This window comes from Macaca fascicularis, chromosome 7, assembly GCF_037993035.2.
Source record: "Macaca fascicularis isolate 582-1 chromosome 7, T2T-MFA8v1.1".
Lineage (NCBI taxonomy): Eukaryota > Metazoa > Chordata > Mammalia > Primates > Cercopithecidae > Macaca > Macaca fascicularis.
The window spans coordinates 55379125-55399404 of record NC_088381.1 but is presented as its reverse complement, the minus strand read 5'-3'; the positions used below and the strand labels follow the sequence as shown (position 1 = coordinate 55399404).

The window sequence follows — 20280 nt, the reverse complement described above, 5'->3', positions numbered from 1 at the left end:
GCTGAAGCCTGGACCACAACAGAAAACAACCTATCAAAGTCCTTGGTTTGAAGGGCGATAGCTTATTGGAGAGTAATTGCATTAATTTACTCTGGCTACTATAGCAAGTGACCATAAAATTGGTGGCTTAAAACAACACATATTTATTCTTTGATCGTTTGGGAGGCCAGAAATTCAAAATCAGCTTCACTAGGCCTGAGTTAAGGTGTTGGCAGGACTGCTTTCTTCAGAGGCTCCAGGGCAGAGTTAGTTCCTGGCCTCTTGCAGCTTCTGATGGCTGCTGGCGTTCCTTGGCCTATGGCTGCCTTGGTCTAAATCTCTGCTTCCCTGACCACATTGCCGTCTCCTCTTCTGTAGTTGAATCTAGGCTCACTCCCCAGATAACGGTGTTGATCCATTTGTGAAGACTGAGCCTTCATGGCCTAATCACCTCTTAATGGTCCTACCTCTTAATACCATCACAATGACAATTAGATTTCAACATGAATTTTGGAGGAGACATTCAAACCATAGCAAGTGACCTGACTTGCAGGCCTGCCACCTGACAGCTTCCCCGTTTGGCCTGCCTTCTTAGTTGTGTGTTTGTACCATTGCAATAAGCATGCATGCGTATAAAAAGAAAAATCAGTCATTGCTGAGGGGTACACAGTTAAAAGTGAAAGTCCTTTTAAGTCCACTTCTCAGGACTTAAAAGGACTTAAAAGTTCAGAAGTCACCACTAGAACTAAAGGTACTTACGTCTGCACCCTGAACTTTGCTCTGTGTGTATGTGACTTACACAGAGGGATCGTACAGTATCCACTTTGTCAGTGCATAGCTACCTCAGTGACTTAGAATGCTCAGTCTTCCCTCAGACATGGCTTCTCTGTATTTACCATGTCATGAGGCCCACTTGCACCAGAGCTGTGCTCTCACCAGCAGGTGGGTCAGGAGGGGTCAGCAGTGGTAGGGAGTGTAGGGCTACCTGCCATGCCCCTTTGAGCTGACACATTATATAGGCACTTACTGGAATGTCCAAACTTATTACCCTTACTAGAGCTCTTGTTCTGACAGAATTCAGTTATAGGAATGTGCCCTAATTTATTTAAGCAGTTTGCTAGCCATGGACATCTGCTTGTTTCTACTTTTCTGTCATTTCAAATAGCATTGTTCTGATATTCTTGTACATATGTCTCTGTGCCCTTGTGAGAACATATTTGAGGAATTAATTTGCAGAGGAGGAAATACTGAGTCAGCTTTGTTGAGAGGGCTGTTGCCAGTCAGAGGAAACCTCTCTACACGACCTCCTCCCTGCGCCCTCCGCCTTCATTGACCTCCTCCCTGCGCCCCCCACCTTCGTTTCCCTTAACAGGGCCTGTAGTCTGGAGGGAGGGAGGGAGGGAGCTGGAAGCCTGCCTCCCTCCTGTGCATAAAGGGAGTGGTAGCCTGCCTCCCTCCTGTGCACAAAGTCTTGGCAAGTGCAAACCTCTGCCTCAGCAGTGTTGTCCCCCTGCTGAAGAGGTTGTGGTGTGGCCTGAAACCTGGCTATGCAGGTGGTTTGTGGAGGGGTTAACTCGGAAGAAATTTGATGGAACATTTCCCAATAATTCTGTCAACTTGTAAATTCTAGCTGGTTATCAGAATTCAAACAAATGTGGAACAAGTTATTACTGTTTTAGTTGGACATTTTAAACTGTGCAGACTTCCACCTGGAAAGAGGTTTTCTTAACAATGATACTGATTGCTGGCGTTTGTTTTAAAAAGCTCAGGCTGACCACTGCCCCTAACAAGGTGCTGTTTTGCTGCTTGATGGTGCCTCACTTTCTATTTCAGATCAGAGCAGCTGAGTGTTTATAGGTGGGTACCTGGCACGATGCCTGGGGGAACACAGAAGGCCTCTCAAAGATCTGTCAAATGAGGCTGGGGTCTTTAAACAGCAAATACTGCCATAGAACAGCCTCTAACAGCAGTTAAAAACCCTCCATTTAAACCAGCTGTGAACTCCACATGGCGTGCACAGGCAGGACACGTGGTTGCCCCTGAGGCCTCTGCAGGCCAGAGCGGATAGGGTGAGTGTGTGAGAAGTCTGCACTGTAATGACCCCCTTGTTGCACAGTCCCAGAATTGAGTTTCCCCACATAAGAGCAAAAACAGGAATTGGCTGTATATTGTTTCAGCTTCAAGAGGCTTTCACTTTGAGCCTGATTCCATTTCTCTGTTACCGAGGACTTGACAAGTAGCACCACGCCTCCAGCAAGGCTGTCCCTCAGCTGCAGGTGAGAGCACAGCAGTGTACAACTCAGGCTTGCGACAGGCTGGAAACCCAAAACCGCTGTGGGAGGAAGGAGGGTGTGTGGCAGTTCTAAGTCATTGAAATTACTGTTCTCTCTCCCCAGGCCCTGTGGGGGTGTTCCTGCTCTTATTTCTCTTTCCTGCATTCACCCTTTAGGAACCAGAGCTGAGGAGCACAGTTTGACGGCTAGGGCAAATGGCAAGGAGAATTTAACTCCTAAAATTGACAGTGGTGGTAATCACATGCCACCTGAGAGAAGGCTCCCGTGGGATCCTTGCCATAGGCAGGGCCACTGAAACGTCATGGTGCGGTGGGTCCAGCGGTGCCAGTGCTCTGTGAAGTGATGAACCAGTCATGTCAAAAAAAAATGAACAGAAGTATAGCCAGCATTTGTGAGAGTTTTCTTTTTGAGCAGCTATTTAGAAATGGTTTTCTCTACAATTTTATAATTTTTATAAAATCAGACTTTATACAGTATCTTGCTCATTGGGTTACCATGGGGAATTGACTAGAATCCTTCTATGCAGTTGTCTGTGAAGATGTGTGGCACAATGCCAGGCTCTAGAAGAGACAGGAAATAAATAGCATGTGCAAGATGCTGTATGTTGTTTACCAGCTCCCTCTTGGTCCTAAGTAAATAAACTATGAGAAAGGGAGTGTCAGTTCTAAACAGGCATAATTGCTGGTTCCTGATGACTCTTTGTTAAAGCAGTTAGCCAAAGGCCATGCATCCATAAGCTGTGATAACATGATGAGAATGTAAGTGTGCTATATAATTTCTCTGTATTCTTCTGAATGTTTAAAATACAAGTAAAAGGAAAAAAGATATTCTTTAAAAAACACATTGAGAAATGACTGTTTGAATGAGAATATCATCTGTCTGATTCAAACTAGAGATAAAGCTGTCTTTTCCCCCCCTTGCCCTTAATCCACCTCAGAAAACAGCAAATGATATATTTCTTCCTCTTCCTTATTTATTTGCATGTTTATTTTAATAACTTTGTTGAGTTATAATTTACCTCCAATAACTATTTTAGGTGAATAGGCTGATGAATTTAAGAAATTATACACAGCAATGTAAATACCTCCATGATAAAGAAAAATAGAACATCTCTATACCTTTAAAAATTCCTTCACGGTCCTTTGCAGTTGATCCCTTCCCTTAATACCCAGCCCTGGGCAACCTCTGATCAGCTTTCTGTCACTATAGCTTTGACTTTTAAAAATTTTTATATAAATGGAATCATACTCCGTGTAGTCTCCTGTGTTTCTTCTTTCACTTAATATAATGTTTTGGAGACTCACCTATATTGTTTGGTGGTTTCATATTTCATTCCTTTTATTGCTTTAGGGATAAGTATGGATCTATTAAGTAAGAGAATATAAGCATTTATGTGTGTGTGCATATAAGTAAGGTGGTTCATGGGAGCATGTCCTCTCCTCACCACTCCACTTACCAACTGCTCAAATGAATTAAGATGCCTCTTCATAATGAACACATGCCTCTTACCTTTTGACAGTTTAACTATAAAAATTTGACTGTTCCTTTATTTCTTTTGCAAATTAGGGTTATACTTAAAACTTTAAACATTATTTGTATTAGGCAATTTGATTATGACATGCCTTGATACAGTTTTCTTCATGATTTTTGTGCTTGAAGTTTATTGAGCTGCTTCTATCTGTGGATTGATAGTTTACATCAGATTTAGAAAAAATTTTGGTCATTATTTCTTCACATACTTTTATTCCATCTCCTCCCCTTCTCGTCTCCTTCAGTGACCAGCTCATTGGTCCATCTATCCTTCTTTGTTTCATTTGTCATTTTTCTGTTTCATTTTAGGTCATATTTCTGTTTCATTTTAGGTCATTCCTATTGCAGGGTCATCAAATTTTCTAGTCTTTCCTTCCACAATGCCTAGTCTACTCTTGTTCCCATTTGGCATGTTTTTCATCGTAGGCATTGTAGTTTTATTTTTGGAAATTTGATTTAAATCTTTTTTTTGTTTTAATTTTCTATGTCTCTAAGATGTTTATTCTTTTTTTCTAGCTTCTAGAACATAAAGAATACAGTTATAACTTTTAAAGTCCCTGTCTGCTAATTTTATCATTTGTAGTTTCTGGTCTGTTTCTGTTGATTGATTTTTTTCCTCATTATGACTTGTACTTCCTACTTCATGCATGCCTAGTCATTTTTAAAATTGGATACCAGATATTGTGAATTTTACCTTTCTGTGTGCTGGATTTTTTTTTGTAGTGCTCCAGATATTCTTGAGCTTTGTTCTTGGATGTATTAAATGACTCTGAAACAGTTTGATCCTTTTGAAGTTTGCTTTTAAGCTTTGCTTGGTAGGATGAGCACAGGCTTTAGGAATACCATTGGTAGCCTTTCTCAGTACTCTTTCTGATGCCCTGTGAATTATGAGGTTTTCCTGTGTGAGCCTCAAGGATGGTTTCCTTTGCTTCTCTCAGCTGGTTCTCTCCCTGTCCTCAGATAGCTTTCTTACATCGAAGCCGCAATCAGTACTCAGTTGAAGACTTGGGGGACCATCTAAGATCTCTGCGACACTCCCTCTGTGCAGCTGTCTTCTCTCTAGTACTCTGCTCTATGAGCTGCAACTGCCTTGAGAGTCTCCACTCTATCTTCTCAGCTCAGAGAGATGCTGGGCTCCTCCTGGGTGTCCCCTGCCTGCACCCTGGCCTGGAAACTGTCTCCAGGCAGTAAGGTGAGCTTACCTCATTGGCTTTCCCTCTCTCAGGATCACTGCCCTGTGCTGCCTGATGGCCAGTGTCTGAAAACTGTGGTTTCCTATATTTTTAATTTTTTTTTTCAGTTCTTTAGTTTTCACCAGGGAGGGTAAATCTAGTCCTTGTTATTCCATCTTCACTGGAAGCAGAAATCTCAACCTACTTTTTAAAACTTTTAATGAAATATTTTTAGCACACAGGCAAGTATATTGATTACTCAGATAGCCATGACTCATTTTTAGAGTTTTGTCATATTTCTACTGCATTTTTAAAAACAGAACATTACTAAGATCCTCTCTCTCTCTCTTTTTTTTTTTTTTTTTTGGAGACAGAATCTTGCTCTGTTGCCCAGACTGGAGTACAGTGGTGCAATCTCAGCTCACTGTAACCTTCGCCTCCCAGGTTCAAGTGATTCTTGTGCCTCAGCCTCCTGAGTAGCTGGGACTACAGGTGTGCGCCACCACACCCAGCTAATTTTTGTATTTTTAGTAGAGACAGAGTTTCGCCATGTTGGCCAGGCTGGTCTTGAACTCCTGACCTCAGGTGATATGCCCGCCTTGGTCTCCCAAAGTAATGGGATTACAGGCATTAGCCACGGCACTGGGCTAAATGCTGTCTTCTTGATCCCGTTCTTTACCTTTACAGAGGTTGCCAATATTCTGTATTTGATAATTGTAATTTGTGTGTGGATTTTAAAAAATAGTTTTACTACATATATATGTATCCATAAGTAGTCTCTATTAATAGTATAATCTGAAGATATAAAACAGTATCATGCTATACCTATAATTCTTCCATTTTCTTTTTCATTCAGTGTTTAAAAAATGTTTATCCCTATGATACATATAGCTTTGGCTGAAATGTACATTCCACAAGAATAAGAATCTTGCTATGTTTTGTTCACTGGGATATTCCAAGCATCTAGAATAGTGCCTGGCATGTTGTAGGCTCAAACAATAATTGCTGGATGAATGAATTAATTTTAAGTGCTGTAGTACTTGACTATATGAATATGCCACAGTTTATTCTCCTGTTCATGAATGTTTAGGTTGTTGTACCTTTTTATTATTTTTGTAATATGAACAGTGCTGCAGTGAATGTTTTTGTTTGTGTCTCCTTGTGCACATATGTAAGAATTTCTTTTAGCAAATACTGGATGTTAGGGGTAGGCACCTCTTCAACTTAACAGTACCTTGCTGTGTTCTTCTGCATGGTAATAGTATCAATTTATAATCCCACCAGCAGTGTATGAGAATCCCCATTTCGGTTGGGTGAGGTGGCTCATGCCTGTAATCCCAGCACTTTGGGAGGCCGAGGTGGGCAGATCACCTGAGTTCAAGAGTTCGAGACCAGCCTGGCCAATATGGTGAAACCTTGTCTCTACTAAACAAAAAAAAAAAAAATTAGCTGGGCGTGGTGGTGCATGCCTGTAATCCCAGCTACTCAGGGAGGCAGAGGCAGGAGAATTGCTTGAATCCAGGAGGCAGAGGTTGCAGTGAGCCAAGACTATACCACTGTACTCCAGCCTGGGTGACAGAGGGAGACTCCATCTCAAAAAAAAAAAAAAAAAAGGGAATCCCCATTTTTCTATCCTCACCAACATTTGATATCATCAGATATCTTAATTTTTGCCAATCCTATATATGTGCGGTTACATTTTGTTTTACTTTTGTTTTTGTTAATAACACATATTGTTTTTCCCAATAGAAATTCGATGTCTTCTTTCCGTCCTGGGAGAGGACATAATGATGGTCGGAGGACTGTGTTTTATACCAATGAAGAGTGGGAACTTTTAGACCCAACCCCTAAGGACCTAGAGGAGTCCGTAGTACAGGAAGAAAAGAAGAAGCTTACCCCTGAAGGAAACAAAGGTATCAGCGTACTTCCTGTTGTCTGTCATTCTCTGTACTGCTATCTGTTAACCACCAGTGATGTGGGAGACACTTTATTAGCAGGTATTTTGAGAAGCATAAGGACCAAGACCAATAGGGGCTTGCATTCTCTTTGTTGGACTTAAAACATAAAGGCTTAAAAAGTTATTTAATAAATGTTATAAGAAATAAATGACTGTCTAGTCCAATGGCTCAATTTTTTGGGGGAGATAGCACACTTGGAAGTCATGATCCTCTTTATGGAAATATTGATTTTAAAAAACTTTATAGACATTTGAAATGTACACAAAAGAAGAGAATATAATCTCATGAATTCTGGTGTACCCATCATCCAGCTTCTACAACGTGAACTATGGTCTCTCTTCTTCCTTCTCTGTCTCTAAGCTCTTGCTTCTCCCTGCACCCACTGTCAGCTGGATTATTATTGTAGGCATTAATTCATTGCATCTGCAAATGCTTTAGTATGTATCTCTAAGAGATAATGACTCTTTTAAAAAAATTATAACCGGCCAGGCATGGTGGCTCCCCATAATCCCAGCACTTTGGGAGGCTGAGGTGGGCGGATCACGAGGTCAGGATATCGAGACCATCCTGGCTGACACCATGAAACCCTGTCTCTACTAAAAATACAAAAACTTAGCCGGGCGTGGTGGCGGACGCCTGTAGTCCCAACTACTCGGGAGGCTGAGGCAGGAGAATGGCGTGAACCCGGGAAGCAGAGCTTGAAGTGAGCCGAGGTCGCACCACTGCACTCCAGCCTGGGAGACAGACCGAGACTCCGTCTCAAAAAAAAAATTACAACCACAACTTTTTTTTTTTTTTTTTTTTTTTTTGAGACAGAGTCTCACTCTGCCGCCCAGGCTGGAGTGCGGTGGTCGGATTTCAGCTCACTGCAAGCTCCGCCTCCCGGGTTTATGCCTCCTGCCTCAGCCTCCAGAGTAGCTGGGACTACAGGGGCCTGCCACCTCGCCCGGCTAGTTTTTTTTTGTATTTTTTAGTAGAGACGGGGTTTCACCGTGTTAGCCAGGTCTCGATCTCCTGACCTCGTGATCCGCCCGTCTCCACCTCCCAAAGTGCTGGGATTACAGGCTTGAGCCACCGCGCCCGGCCACCTCAACTTCTTTATTATATTTACAGTTACAATAAATCCTTAATATTATTTAATTTCTTAATTGTTCCTTAAGTGTCTGTTTACAGCCGGTTTGTTCAAATGAGGATTCAAACAAGACCCACACGTTGTATTTAATTGATGTCTTCTTAGGTCTCTTTTAGTCTAAACAGCTCCCTGGGGTTTTTTTTCCTTCCCCTTACCTTGCCACATTCGTTGAAGAAACCAGGTCTTTGTGCTGAGAAGTCTCCCACGTCTGGGTTTGCTGATTGTATTTCTGTGGGGTCATTTAACGTGCTCCTGTCCCATGTAATTCCTGTATACTGGTAGTTAGGGCCGGAGGCCTGCCCAGATTCAGGGTTGACTTCTGATTCGACAGGAATGTTTTGGTGGAGAGATGCTGCGTGCTTCCTGTCGCATCACATCTGCAGCCACATCATCTGTTTCTCTCTTTTGATGTTAAGATTGATCAAAGTTTAGGGTTGTCATCCTGATCCATTCATAAAATTCTCTGTCAGCCTTTTGCCTGATGCTTTTAACAACCATTTACAATCCTAGATTTATTTATGCATTTATTTAATTTATTGAGACAGAGTCTCACTCTGTCACACAGGGTGGAGTGCAGTGGTGTGATCCTGGCCCATTGCAACCTCTGCCTCCCAGGTTCAAGAGATTCTGCCTCAGCCTCCTGAGTAACTGGGATTACAGGCCCCCACCACAATGCCTGGCTAATTTTTGTATTTTCAGTAGAGATGGTGTTTCATCATGTTGGCCAGGCTGTCCTTGAACTCCTGACCTCAGGTGATTTGTCCACCTTGGTCTCCCAAAGTACAAGGATTACAGGTGTGAGCCACTGTGCCTGGCCACAGTCCTAGATTTGTTAATTCATTAAGAGAATGTTGATGTTTTAAACATAAAATAAGAATAAATAATTTTGAAATTCCACCTTATGCCTGATTCTAGCATGGGGCAGCAGGAATAGGGTGCAGGATTTGAGGAAACCTTTATTGGGAGAGTAAGCACTTAGGAAAGGAAATATTTTTTCCGTCTCCTAGAAAAGGACTGTCATGATTTGCTGTGAGAGGGAGCTTACCTGTGCTCCATAGGATCCTGGTGTAGAACCCACTGGTCCAGTATGACATGGTGTAGAATGTGGCCACACTGAATGTGCTGAATTACCTAATGCATGGCAAGGCCAGTGGGAGTGCCAAGGAGAGGGGCTCAGTATGAGCTGATAATGCTACCTGGAGGAAAAGAGATTAAAACTGGGGATTTAGGTTATTGAAAATAAGTACTGTTGGCTGTGACTTCCAGTAGAGACTAAGGGTGAAATGGAAGGATGAATGTGAGCAGGACTGGGGAGGAGAAATTGGGAGCACTTAGTGAGTCGGGACAGGAGGAGAAACTCCCTGCACCATGGAGAGTGTTTTCTTGACGGATGACAGCCTTCTTAGCCCTCTGCCCAGCCCTTCATCCCCTTTGAGGAGAGTTTACGTGATAGACAGGGAGAGACAAAGATGTCACTAGACTTTGATCTTACACTCTTCATGGGTATTTCCTGAAACAGCTCCAAGAATCAGCCCTCCAACTTGTCCATGTTATTCACAGAAAGTGAACTACCCTTCCTTTATTTTCCCCAATCTTTAAGTAAACTTTTTATTGATGTATAACATACAGGAAAGTCCCCAAATCAGAAATATATAGCTCAGTGAGTTGTCACAAAGTGAATACATCCATGTAACCAGCACTCACTTTAAGAAAGACAACTATGCCAGCACCCCAGGAGCCAGCTGCTGTCCCCGTGCCCTTTCCAGTCACTACTCCGCCCCAGGGAACCGCTGTGCTGATTCCTAACAGTGTAGGTTGGTTCTGCCTGTTTTCTAACTTTATATAAATCACACTTACATAATATATACTCCCTTGTGTCTCCTCTTTGTAATTTGAATATATATATTTGAATGTATCTACACTGACATTTATTTAGATCCCATAGTATTTTTTTTTTCTTTTTTAGTGATGGAGTCTCTGTGTTGCCCAGGCTGGCCTTGAACTCCTGGGCCTAAGCTGCCCTCCTGCCTCAGCCTCCAATAGCTGGGACCACCGGTACATGTCCCTGTGCCTGGCCTGACAGTATTTCTGAATACTCGTTTTTGTTTTTGTTTGTTTGTTTTGTTTTTTGAGACAGAGATTCGCTCTTGTTGCCCAGGCTAGAGTGCAATGGCTTGATCTTGGCTCATTGCAACCTCCGCCTCCCGGATTCAAGTGATTCTCCTGCCTCAGCCTCCTGAGTAATTGGGATTACAGGCATGCACCACCACGCCCAGCTAATTTTGTATTTTTAGTAGAGACAAGGTTTCTCCATGTTGGTCAGGCTGGTCTCCAATGCCCAACCTCAGATGATCTGCCCACCTTGGCCTCCGAAAATGCTGGATTACAGACGTGAGCCACCATGCCTGACCCCAAATACCCATTTTTTAAGAAGGGGAATGTAGTCATGCTTTAAAACATGCATGTCTTAGTTTGTTTTATATTGTTACTGTTATAACAGAATACCATAGACTAGGTAATTTATTTTTTATTTTTTTATTTTTTTTTGAGACAGAGTCTCGCTTAGTCGCCCAGGCTGGAGTGCAATGGCGCGATCTCGGCTCACTGCAAGCTCCGCCTCCCGGGTTCACACCATTCTCCTGCCTCAGCCTCCCGAGTAGCTGGGACTACAGGCGCCCGCCGCCTCGCCCGGCTAATTTTTTGCATTTTTAGTAGAGACGGGGTTTCACCGTGTTAGCCAGGATGGTCTCGATATCCTGACCTCGTGATCCGCCCGCCTCGGCCTCCCAAAGTGCTGGGATTACAGGCGTGAGCCACCGTGCCCAGCCGGACTAGGTAATTTATAATGAACAGAAATTTATTTGGCTCATGGTTCTGGGACTAGAAGTCCAAAAGCATGGCACTGGCATCTGGGGAGGGCCTTTGTTCTGTGTAGTCCCTTGGCGGAAGGCAAGAGAGAAAGAGAGCAAGAGAGGGCAAGAGTGAGGGAGAGCCAGGGTACCAAACTTGTTTTTATTACAAATCTGCTCTGGTGATAACTAACCTACCCTGGTGATAACAACATTAATCCATTCACAGGGGCAGAGTCCTCATGACCTAATCACCTGTTATTAGGCCCCACTTCCCAATACTGTTACATTGAGGATTAAATTTCTAACACATAAACTTTGGGGGACACATTCAAAGCATAACGATGTTTGTACGTTTAAAAAAAACAACATACATTTGAGTGTTCTTGGTTTTTTGCTAAGGACAAATTAGCAAAAATAGGATGCTTAATATGTCTTAGTTTTCCATGAAAAATGATCCTGTGATAGAGTCTTCCAAGGAAGGATCCAATGGGGGGAAATCAATCATCTCTGGTTGAAGCATGTTGGTTACTATCTAGAATGCAGTGGGGCAGAGTCGTCAATCTCCTGTAGTTCTCAAGGTGGTGAATGCCAGACTCCCTGGAGGATGATTTGTGAGGATGCTTTATTTTGTTATAGTTTCCAAAAGGAAGATGTGGCTTGTGTTTAAAATACAAGTTTTGGCCAGGCGTGGTGGCTCACGCCTGTAATTCCATCACTTTGGGAGGCCAAGGCGGGTAGATCTGAGGTCAGGAGATCGAGACCATCCTGGCTAACACAGTGAAACCCCATCTCTACTGAAAATGCAAAAAATTATGCAGGCGTGGTGGCGGGCACCTGTAGTCCCAGCTACTGTGCAGGCTGAGGCAGGAGAATGGTGTGAACCCGGGAGGCGGAGCTTACGGTGAGCCAACATTGCGCCACTGCACTCTAGCCTGGGCAACAGAACGAGGCTCCGTCTCAAAATAATAATAATAATAATAATGATAATAATAATAATAGTATAATAATAATAAAATACAAGTTTTATTTTTATGTAGGAGTAACTGGCTCAGGATTCCCCTTTGATTTTGGACGTAACCCCTACAAAGGAAAGCGCCCTTTGAAAGACATAATTGGGTCATACAAAAATCGTCACAGCAGTGGTGACCCTTCAGGTGAAGGCACATCAGGCAGTGGCAGCATCAGCATCAGGAAGCCGGGCTCCGAAATGCAACTGCAGATCCAGAGCCAGCAGGAAGAGCTGGAACGGTTAAAGAAAGACCTATGCAGTCAGAAGGTAACTTCTTCTGGTTTCTGTCTTACCCCACATCAGCAGGCCAAGGATGGGAGGAATAAAGCCCAATTTATGTTTCCCTGAGTCTGGGAATAGCTTTATTTCCTAGAAGTTGCTTTTCCTCTGGAGGTTTCATATTGCCATGGCCATCATCTAGGCACGGCTGCTGTGCGTAATCATTGGTTCAGAGGTGTTTGCATTTGCAAGGAGAGTGAAGATCTCTCAAAGGAGGACAGAGGAGGTTGCTGTCTGCACCCACCGCCCAGTCCTGCCCCTGAGGTTGAATCTCCCCGAACACAGTTTCAGCCCAGAGTTCTTTAACAGTCGTTAAAAAGAGTTTCTGCATCCTATTCAACAACAGTTTCCTGAGCTAATCAGATCGAATTACATTTAATTGTTCAGTAGTTCAGTGACTCTTAGAGCACAGATTTTTTAATACCCATGAACATTTACTGGACACCATTGCTAATTACAGTACACATGTCCATTATTTCCTGTTTCCTATTACTGTTCTCTACAGACAGTCTTTATGGAATAAATATTTTTTTCCTCTATTTTTGAGATCCTTCAAGAGGAAGTTCAGTATTAAAATGTTTCCAGTAAAGTTTCTACATTTCCTCAAATTCTGTCGATTGCTCTATGTAATGTTGTCATAATTTCTGCTTTTCCTCCCCTCCTTACCCTTCACTCCATTCTCCTTTTGGCTCCCAGGAGCTTGTTCGACTGCTCCAGCAGACAGTCCGGTCATCCCAGTATGACAAGTATTTCACAAGCAGCCGGCTCTGCGAGGGGGTCCCAAAAGACACGCTCGAGCTTCTGCACCAAAAGGATGATCAGATTCTGGGCCTTATCAGCCAGCTGGAGAAGTTCAACCTGGAGAAGGAGAGCCTTCAGCAGGAAGTGAGGACGCTGAAGAGCAAAGTGGGCGAGCTCAACGAGCAGCTGGGGATGCTCATGGAGACCATCCAAGCCAAGGATGAGGTCATCATCAAGCTCAGCGAGGGCGAGGGCAGCGGGCCTCCTCCCACTGTGGTGCCCAGCTCCCCTTCAGCCACACCTGTTGCCAGGGACCAGCTGGAACTGGACAGGCTCAAAGTAAGAGCAGGGCAGGGGCTCTGGTGATTGGCATGAGAGACCACCAATGTCACCCTAGAGGCCTGGCCTCCATGAGCTGATTTGGTGTGATGGACAGCTACACACCTTTTTTTTTTTTTTTTTTTTCACAAGTGTAACAGGACTTACCATCAAATAATCATTAATCATCTGTGGAGCTTCCTTGGAAAAGGAAACTCTTGCTGTTATTTGGAACAGTTTCAAATCCTTCCCCTCCCTTGCTTTCAAGCAACTGAGACTTACCTTTCTATATATACCACCCTTAGTACTTCATTATCCCGTGTATCATACAGAGGCTGTTTCTTACCCCTCTTGTGTACATGAAAGCACACACAAACTTAATTTGTAAAGTTTGCTGCAGGACCTAGTGGATGCCTGCTTTGGGAGCATTGTTCCTAACAGCTAGTATAGGATTAGCTGGGGAAGCGGACTCCAGCTTCCAAGCAGGCCTAGGAAGAGGGCCTGTTCACAGTCAGTGCCCCCAACACCCAAGATGGGAGGGTACTGACACTTAGTAGGAAGGACAGATTTCCTCCCCATGTCCCTCTCTGGGCGAGCCCTCAGGGTGGGAGGCTATTTCCTGAATGGAAGTGACCCTCCAAGTCATCCCTGGGGTGGTGACCAACTGATGTGGTAGGAGGAACACACAGCATTTGTGAGAGGCGGGGGCAGCCTGCATTTCTCTTCTTGCCCATAGAGAAGCCTCCTGTTTCAGAGGGGAAGCCACAGGGAGGATCATAACATTCTTGCTGCCACCAGTTCTTGAGACTTTGTTGGAGTGGTTTTAGGTGGACACGTGGCCCCCAGGACGTGGGGCATCAAGTATAGCCTGTTTGACCCCAGCAGACCCCAAACATGCCTGTAGCTACTAGTCTCAGCCCCAAGGCATTCCTTACCTGGCCACCCTCATCTTGCAAATAATGTGTTTTCAAGGGTGTTTGGCTCCGGATGGAGCTTGTCCTTGGAGGTCCGAGGTTTGTTACTGTCCAGGTTATTACTGAGCATTTGCTTCATGCCTGGCAGTACCTTTCAGGTACTGCCAATGCATTGAGTGAGGGAATGATGGGCATGCTGGGCACCCTGAAGATAATTCCAAAACAGAAGTAAAAACACTGGAATCATGGCAGCAGGGCTGGAATATGTACATGGTCCACAGAGTGACCACTTCTCACTGATAACACCCATTGGATATGTGAGGCCCAGAGGATTTATGAATGAGAAAATCCAAAACAACAATAAAACCTCTGGTCTCAATACTTTACCCTTATATCTACTATTAAAAAAAAAAAAAGCTGGCGGTGCATGATGGCTCACGCCTGTGATAGCAGCACTTTGGGTGACTGAGGTGGGCACATTGCTTGAGCCCAGGAGTTTGAGACCAGTGTAGGCAACATAGTGAAACCCCATCTCTACAAAAAAAAAAAAAAAAAAAGGCCAGGCATCGTGGCTTGTACTTGTAGTCCCAACTACTCAAGAAGCTAAAGTGGGAGGATTGCTTGAGCCCTGGAGAGCAGAGCAAGGCTGCAGTGAGCTGAGATCCTACCACCGCACTCCAGCCTGGATGACAAAGTGAGACCCCGTTGCAAGAAAAAAATAGCCTTTGTGGGTTTTTTTGTTTTTTGTTTTTTTGTTTTTTAAATAAGAGGTATCAGTTAACGTTGCCAATGGAAGTTGGGTTTTTTAATGTACACAACATTGAATATACATGACCCTAAATATATACCCATCAATAATACAAATTTTGGGATTACTTAATGAGAGCAGAAATTTTTATTTTTATGTATTTTTTTTTGAGACAGTGTTTTGCTCTGTTGCAGGCTGGAGTGCAGTAGTGCAATTTCAGCTCACTGCAGCCTTAACCTCCCTGGCTCAAGAAATCCTCTGGCCTCAGCCTCCTGAGTAGCTGGGTGGGACTAGAGGCGTACATCACCACACCCAGCTAATTTTTATATTTTTAGTAGAGACAGAGTTTCGCCGTGTTGCCCGGGCTGGTCTTGAACTCCCAAGCTCAAGTGATCCTCCTGAGATTACAGGCATGAGCCATGGCACCCAGCAGACGGGTGAAGGTTTTATTTTGCAAGTGTGTCTATTTCTGTAGTGTGTAGAATAGTACTATAGTGGTGGGTTTTCAGGGTGTGCGTGACACTCGGCAGTGGGGAAGACGTGTGGAGCAGGTTTTCCGGGGGAGCAAGCCGGGGTTGTGTGAAGAGTATGCTTCGTGGCTGTCGCAACTGTGTAGCTCCTTCTGTAGGCAGCTGATGGAGCTGATCGGGATACAACACTGATCAGAACAGGACATTCCCTCCTCTTTTCTTTCTGCAGCGTAATGGGTGGGGTGGTTTTGAATCAGCCATGAAGTTTTTTTTCCTCCAACATTTCTCAACAAATTTAACAATTTTTAACAACTTAAGCCTGTGAGTGACCCCAGAATATCACAACCGTGAGGTGATGTAGTGACAGTTGATGAAGAGGCAAAGTAGTTGTTAGGTGGATTCCGGGTGAGACAATTGAGGCCTGCCTGGGTCCATGACCTCATGCTGTCTGACACTGCTCTGTTATTGCCAGTGCTGGGGGTCCCTCTGCAATGCAGAAGGTGTTCACACCTCATATAGGTCTCCTCTGCAGTGGCACTGGGAGAACTGGAAAGGCTCCAAGGAGAAAGAGGGAGTGCACTGACAGAAGTGGGTGTTCTGATGTGCGTTCCTTCATAGCCCTTCAGCTCTAGACAGGGTATGGTTGAAGAAGAAATATTGATTCCTACTTCTGATTCCAAATTTAAAATGTCTTAAGTGGAAAAATATATATATTTAAGATATGTTTATTTAAAGCATATTTTATATATTTTTAATTTTAAATATATGTTTATGTATCTTTTTTGTTATTGCCGTTCTTGACCAGTTTTCATGCTTTATTGTCCGTGGATGCTGCCTGTAAAGATTTCTGCCATTTGGAATTTGCTAACTTTTTTTGGTGTAGTCTAATGCTTTTTGTTTCTGTAGTATTCTGAGACAGGAATAAACATTGGTCCTAGGATTTTGCCACCCTAGTGATTAAGTCATTCTTTTTCTATGTTTCCTTCCAGTCCTTTTCTATGTTTCCGTAATGCTTCCATTTGTGAAGTATATGGACTTTCGGATTGTTCCATTCAGCATTGTGGCCCCAGCACTTCCACATTGCTTTCATTAGCGATTTCAGTGTTGTCCGTCCTTTGTGTTGTCATTTGCTTCATCCTTGTCTTTCTTCCTGTGTTTGCTGTTCCATGAATACCTCCCTGCCTACAGCTTCTCCTTCCAGCTCATCTATTCATCCAGCTTTGTGCCTACTCTTTTATTCTGCACGGGTACACAGGCACTGCACTCCTGGGCCTCACGGTTTAGTTTAGAGGCACAAACAGAAAAGCAGAATGACAACTGGAGCAAGCACCAGGAGGGAAGGGGATGTGGAACAGCGTGGGGTGATGCTTTACATGACCTCTGGAGCCAGCCCTGGTTGGATTCAAAGTCAGATCACCACTTAGGACCTCTGACTTGGGCAGGTGAATTCATGTCTCTGCTTCAGTGTGTTTGTCTGTGAAATAGTGCTTATTTTCATCATAGGTATTATAAGGGTTACAGGCAGTAATCCACGTAAAGCCCTCCCTCACACAGTGCCTGGCTCCTCATAGGGTCTTCACTATTGAGTGTTGTTATTGCTGTGGTCATCATCATTCTAGAGAAAGTAGCTGTAATATAAATGATCAGGATTTAACTTAGATTGTAACACAAATTTTAAGTTAAAGACATACATGACAGCTGATGTTACTTGCTTTCACTGACCCACCTTGTATCACTCAGTCTCTATCCATCACTGTTGAGTGTTTTCTTCAGTTGCCCTTCAGCCAGCTTTCCTTTGGCTGACCTGCCTTTTAGTAATATGTTTGCTTAATCTTTCCAAGTATGAGACCTTTGGCCAGGTGCAGTAGCTCATACCTGTAATCCCAGTGCTTTGGGAGACCGAGGCAAGAGGATCACTTGAGGCCAAGAGTTTGAGACCAGCCTGGGCAACATAGTGACATCTCATCTCTACAAAAAAAAAAATTAGCTGGATGTGGTGGCCATGCCTGTGGACCTAGCTACTCAGGAGGCTGAGGTGGGAGGATCACTTATGCCCAGGAGTTCAAGACTGCAGTGAGCTATGACCATGCTAGTGCACTCCAGCCTGGGCAACAGAGTTAGACCTTGTCTCCCACCCTTTTTTTTTTTTTTTTTTTTTTGATACAGAGTCTCACTATTTCACCCAGGTTGGAGTGCAGTGGCATGATCTTGGCTCACTGCAGCCTCTGCCTCCTGGGGTCAAGTGATTCTCATGCCTCAGAAAGGGTAGTTGGGACTAGAGGTGTGCGCTACCACACCTGGCCAATTTTTTTTTTTTCTTTGTATTTTTAGTAGAGACAGGGTTTTGCCATGTTAGCCAGGCTGGTCTCAAACTCAAGTGATCCTCCTGCCTTGGCCTCCCAAAGTGCTGGGATTATAGGCACGAGTCACCATGCCCAGCCAACTTTGTTTCTTAAAAAAAAAAAAAAAAAAAGCTTTAAGACACCAGTAGAAAGGAGATTCAGGTGAGAAAAGGAAGTCCAATATTCAACATTTCAAGTACTTGTCATGACATGGTTTTGCTCAGGCTGAGTATGATGCCTATCGAAGTTCTTGTGGGAGTCAGGGGCCTGAGACCATGGAGCTAAGAGCCCACTGGTCTGGCTCTCAGAAGTCTGATTTGCAGCCTAGACAGTAATTGGGCAACTTTCTATGGCTCAATTCTTCACCTCAAAAATAAAGATGGTGAGAATGGCTGCCTAAGAGTTGTGAGTTTTAAACAAGATTAGGAATCTCACATGCCTAGCACAGGGCACCTGTAACCCATTGCAAGTGCTCCATAAATGTTAGTGATTAAAGGGAACATTGAACCATTTTCAGTTCTGCATTTTATGGGGGAAATGGTATAATCCCGTGGTGGTTTCTTGTTTGACGATGAGGAATTTCTATAGCCACATCTCTGGGGAGCAGCAGCAGTCTCCTGCCTGTGGTATCACCAGTCTGTCTTGACTCCCCTGGCCTGCTCTTTGAGCTGTCTTGAACATAATTTCTTCTGTGATTGGGAGATCAGGAACGTCACATACCAGCCTGTCAGATTATAAAAGAGAAACAATTAGAAGCGGGGCTGGACGGGGAGAAGAGACACATTTATAAAAGACTGAATTTGTAAAGAAGATTCAGAAGTCACTGCCTCAGAGGTGATTTGGATTAGTATCCTTAGCAGCGTCTTCAGTTCATTGTTTTTATTAGGAAAGTCTAAGGAAGTTTTCTGAGCTTCATTTTCAGTGTTTTACATGAAAACACTGTACCCCCTTTTTGGTTTGCTTTTTGTTGCTGTTGGCTCCTTTCAGCTTTCTTGCTTGGAGTTTCAAGGGCTGAAACCAACATGACATGTGCCCCGCCCCAACCTGCTCTCACAGTTGGACTTGGCAGAACTTGTCACCAGCTTGTTATGTTCTTTTATAGACAGAAAGCAAATAGGCAAAGGTTAACAGTTGGCTAATTTAAATGAAGGCTATATTGTGTTAATTGTACTTTTCTTTCAACTTTTCTGTAAGTTTGAAATTTTTCAATGTTGAAGAATATGTTCTCTTACGTGCCTTGTTTGTAGGTCATAGGATTTGTTGTTAAGAGTGATTTTTAGTTATGAACTGTATATGTATGTAACCTTTTTTTTTTACATAAACTGGATAAGTGAAGATGAGAACCTTCAGAAAATATGTTGTTTCTCTAGTTTAAAAGAAAGTAAGATGGCCGGGCGCGGTGGCTCACGCCTGTAATCCCAGCACTTTGGGAGGCCGAGGCGGGCGGATCACAAGGTCAGGAGATCGAGACCACGGTGAAACCCCGTCTCTACCAAAAATTACAAAAAATTAGCCGGGCGCGGTTGTGGGCGCCTGTAGTCCCAGCTACTCGGGAGGCTGAGGCAGGAGAATGGCGTGAACCCGGGAGGCGGAGCTTGCAGTGAGCCGAGATCGCGCCACTGCACTCCAGCCTGGGCTGGGCGACAGAGCGAGACTCCGTCTCAAAAAAAAAAAAAAAAAAAGTAAGATGTTGCTTTTTTTTTAACCACCTCAATGAATATGGAATATGGATAAAATATTTGCATAGATTTAGGAATATGTCATATTTATTTCTCCTGTCATCAGTTGAGAAAAACTACCACAATTAAATAAAAATATCTTCTCCATCACGGCCATCATGCCTGCCTGCCTTCTACTACTGTAAATGGCCAAAAAGATTAATCGGAAAGTGCCTTTTAACAACTTCTAGTTCTTTAGAACTTACTCTAACTTAGCAGGGCTATTTGATTGGTGAGGCAGCAAGATACTGACTACATAGGGTAATTAATTAGTCAATATTCAACCAATATGAATTCAGGGATTTTTTTTTTTCTAACAGGATAATCTACAGGGGTACAAAACCCAAAACAAATTTCTAAATAAGGAGATTTTGGAACTCTCAGCTCTACGAAGAAATGCAGAAAGGAGAGAGAGGGATCTGATGGCAAAGGTGGGTCAGGATAGATGGATTCTGTTACCTGGTGGGAGGTAAGGTTAGGAAACCATTAAAATTAAGCATGCTTTACAAACCGGTTCAACTCCCAGGCTTAGAGAGATGTGGTTACTGATAACAAAATATGTTTAAAATATATATAGTACATAGAGATATATAGTTAGTCTTATTTTATCTCTGATGAAGACAAAGATAAATGTCCTGAGATGTGAGTTTTTCACATAAACTGGGTAAGAATGAGAAGCTTCAGAAAATGTGTTCCGTTTCTCTAGTTAAAGAAAAAGAACATAAGGTATTGCTTTCTTTGTGTGTTACCTTTGTTCATAAGCATTTTTAATGGACTTTGAAGAAAACAAACTAAATATATAATTATAAGGTCCCCTAAATTAA

General features: G+C 43.3%; 1 protein-coding gene across 9 annotated transcripts in view; it reads left to right on the top strand.

Moving 5' to 3' along the window:
• The window catches only part of TBC1D2B (TBC1 domain family member 2B), an 82271-nt gene that overhangs the window by 39878 nt on the left and 22113 nt on the right, over positions 1-20280 (top strand). For 6 of the 9 annotated variants that reach the window (XR_012415231.1, XM_065548260.2, XM_005560190.5 and 3 more), the window contains 4 exons: positions 6725-6888; positions 11955-12193; positions 12902-13285; positions 19777-19887. Coding sequence is in view for 6 of the 9 variants with exons in the window: in XM_065548260.2 (XP_065404332.1) it covers positions 6725-6888; positions 11955-12193; positions 12902-13285; positions 19777-19887 (898 nt within the window). In the remaining 3 variants the exon portion in view is untranslated. Of the gene's footprint in view, positions 1-4763; positions 4996-6724; positions 6889-11954; positions 12194-12901; positions 13286-19776; positions 19888-20280 lie in introns of those variants that run through there. The other 3 variants (XR_012415232.1, XR_012415233.1, XM_073996484.1) reach the window with 2 other exon arrangements.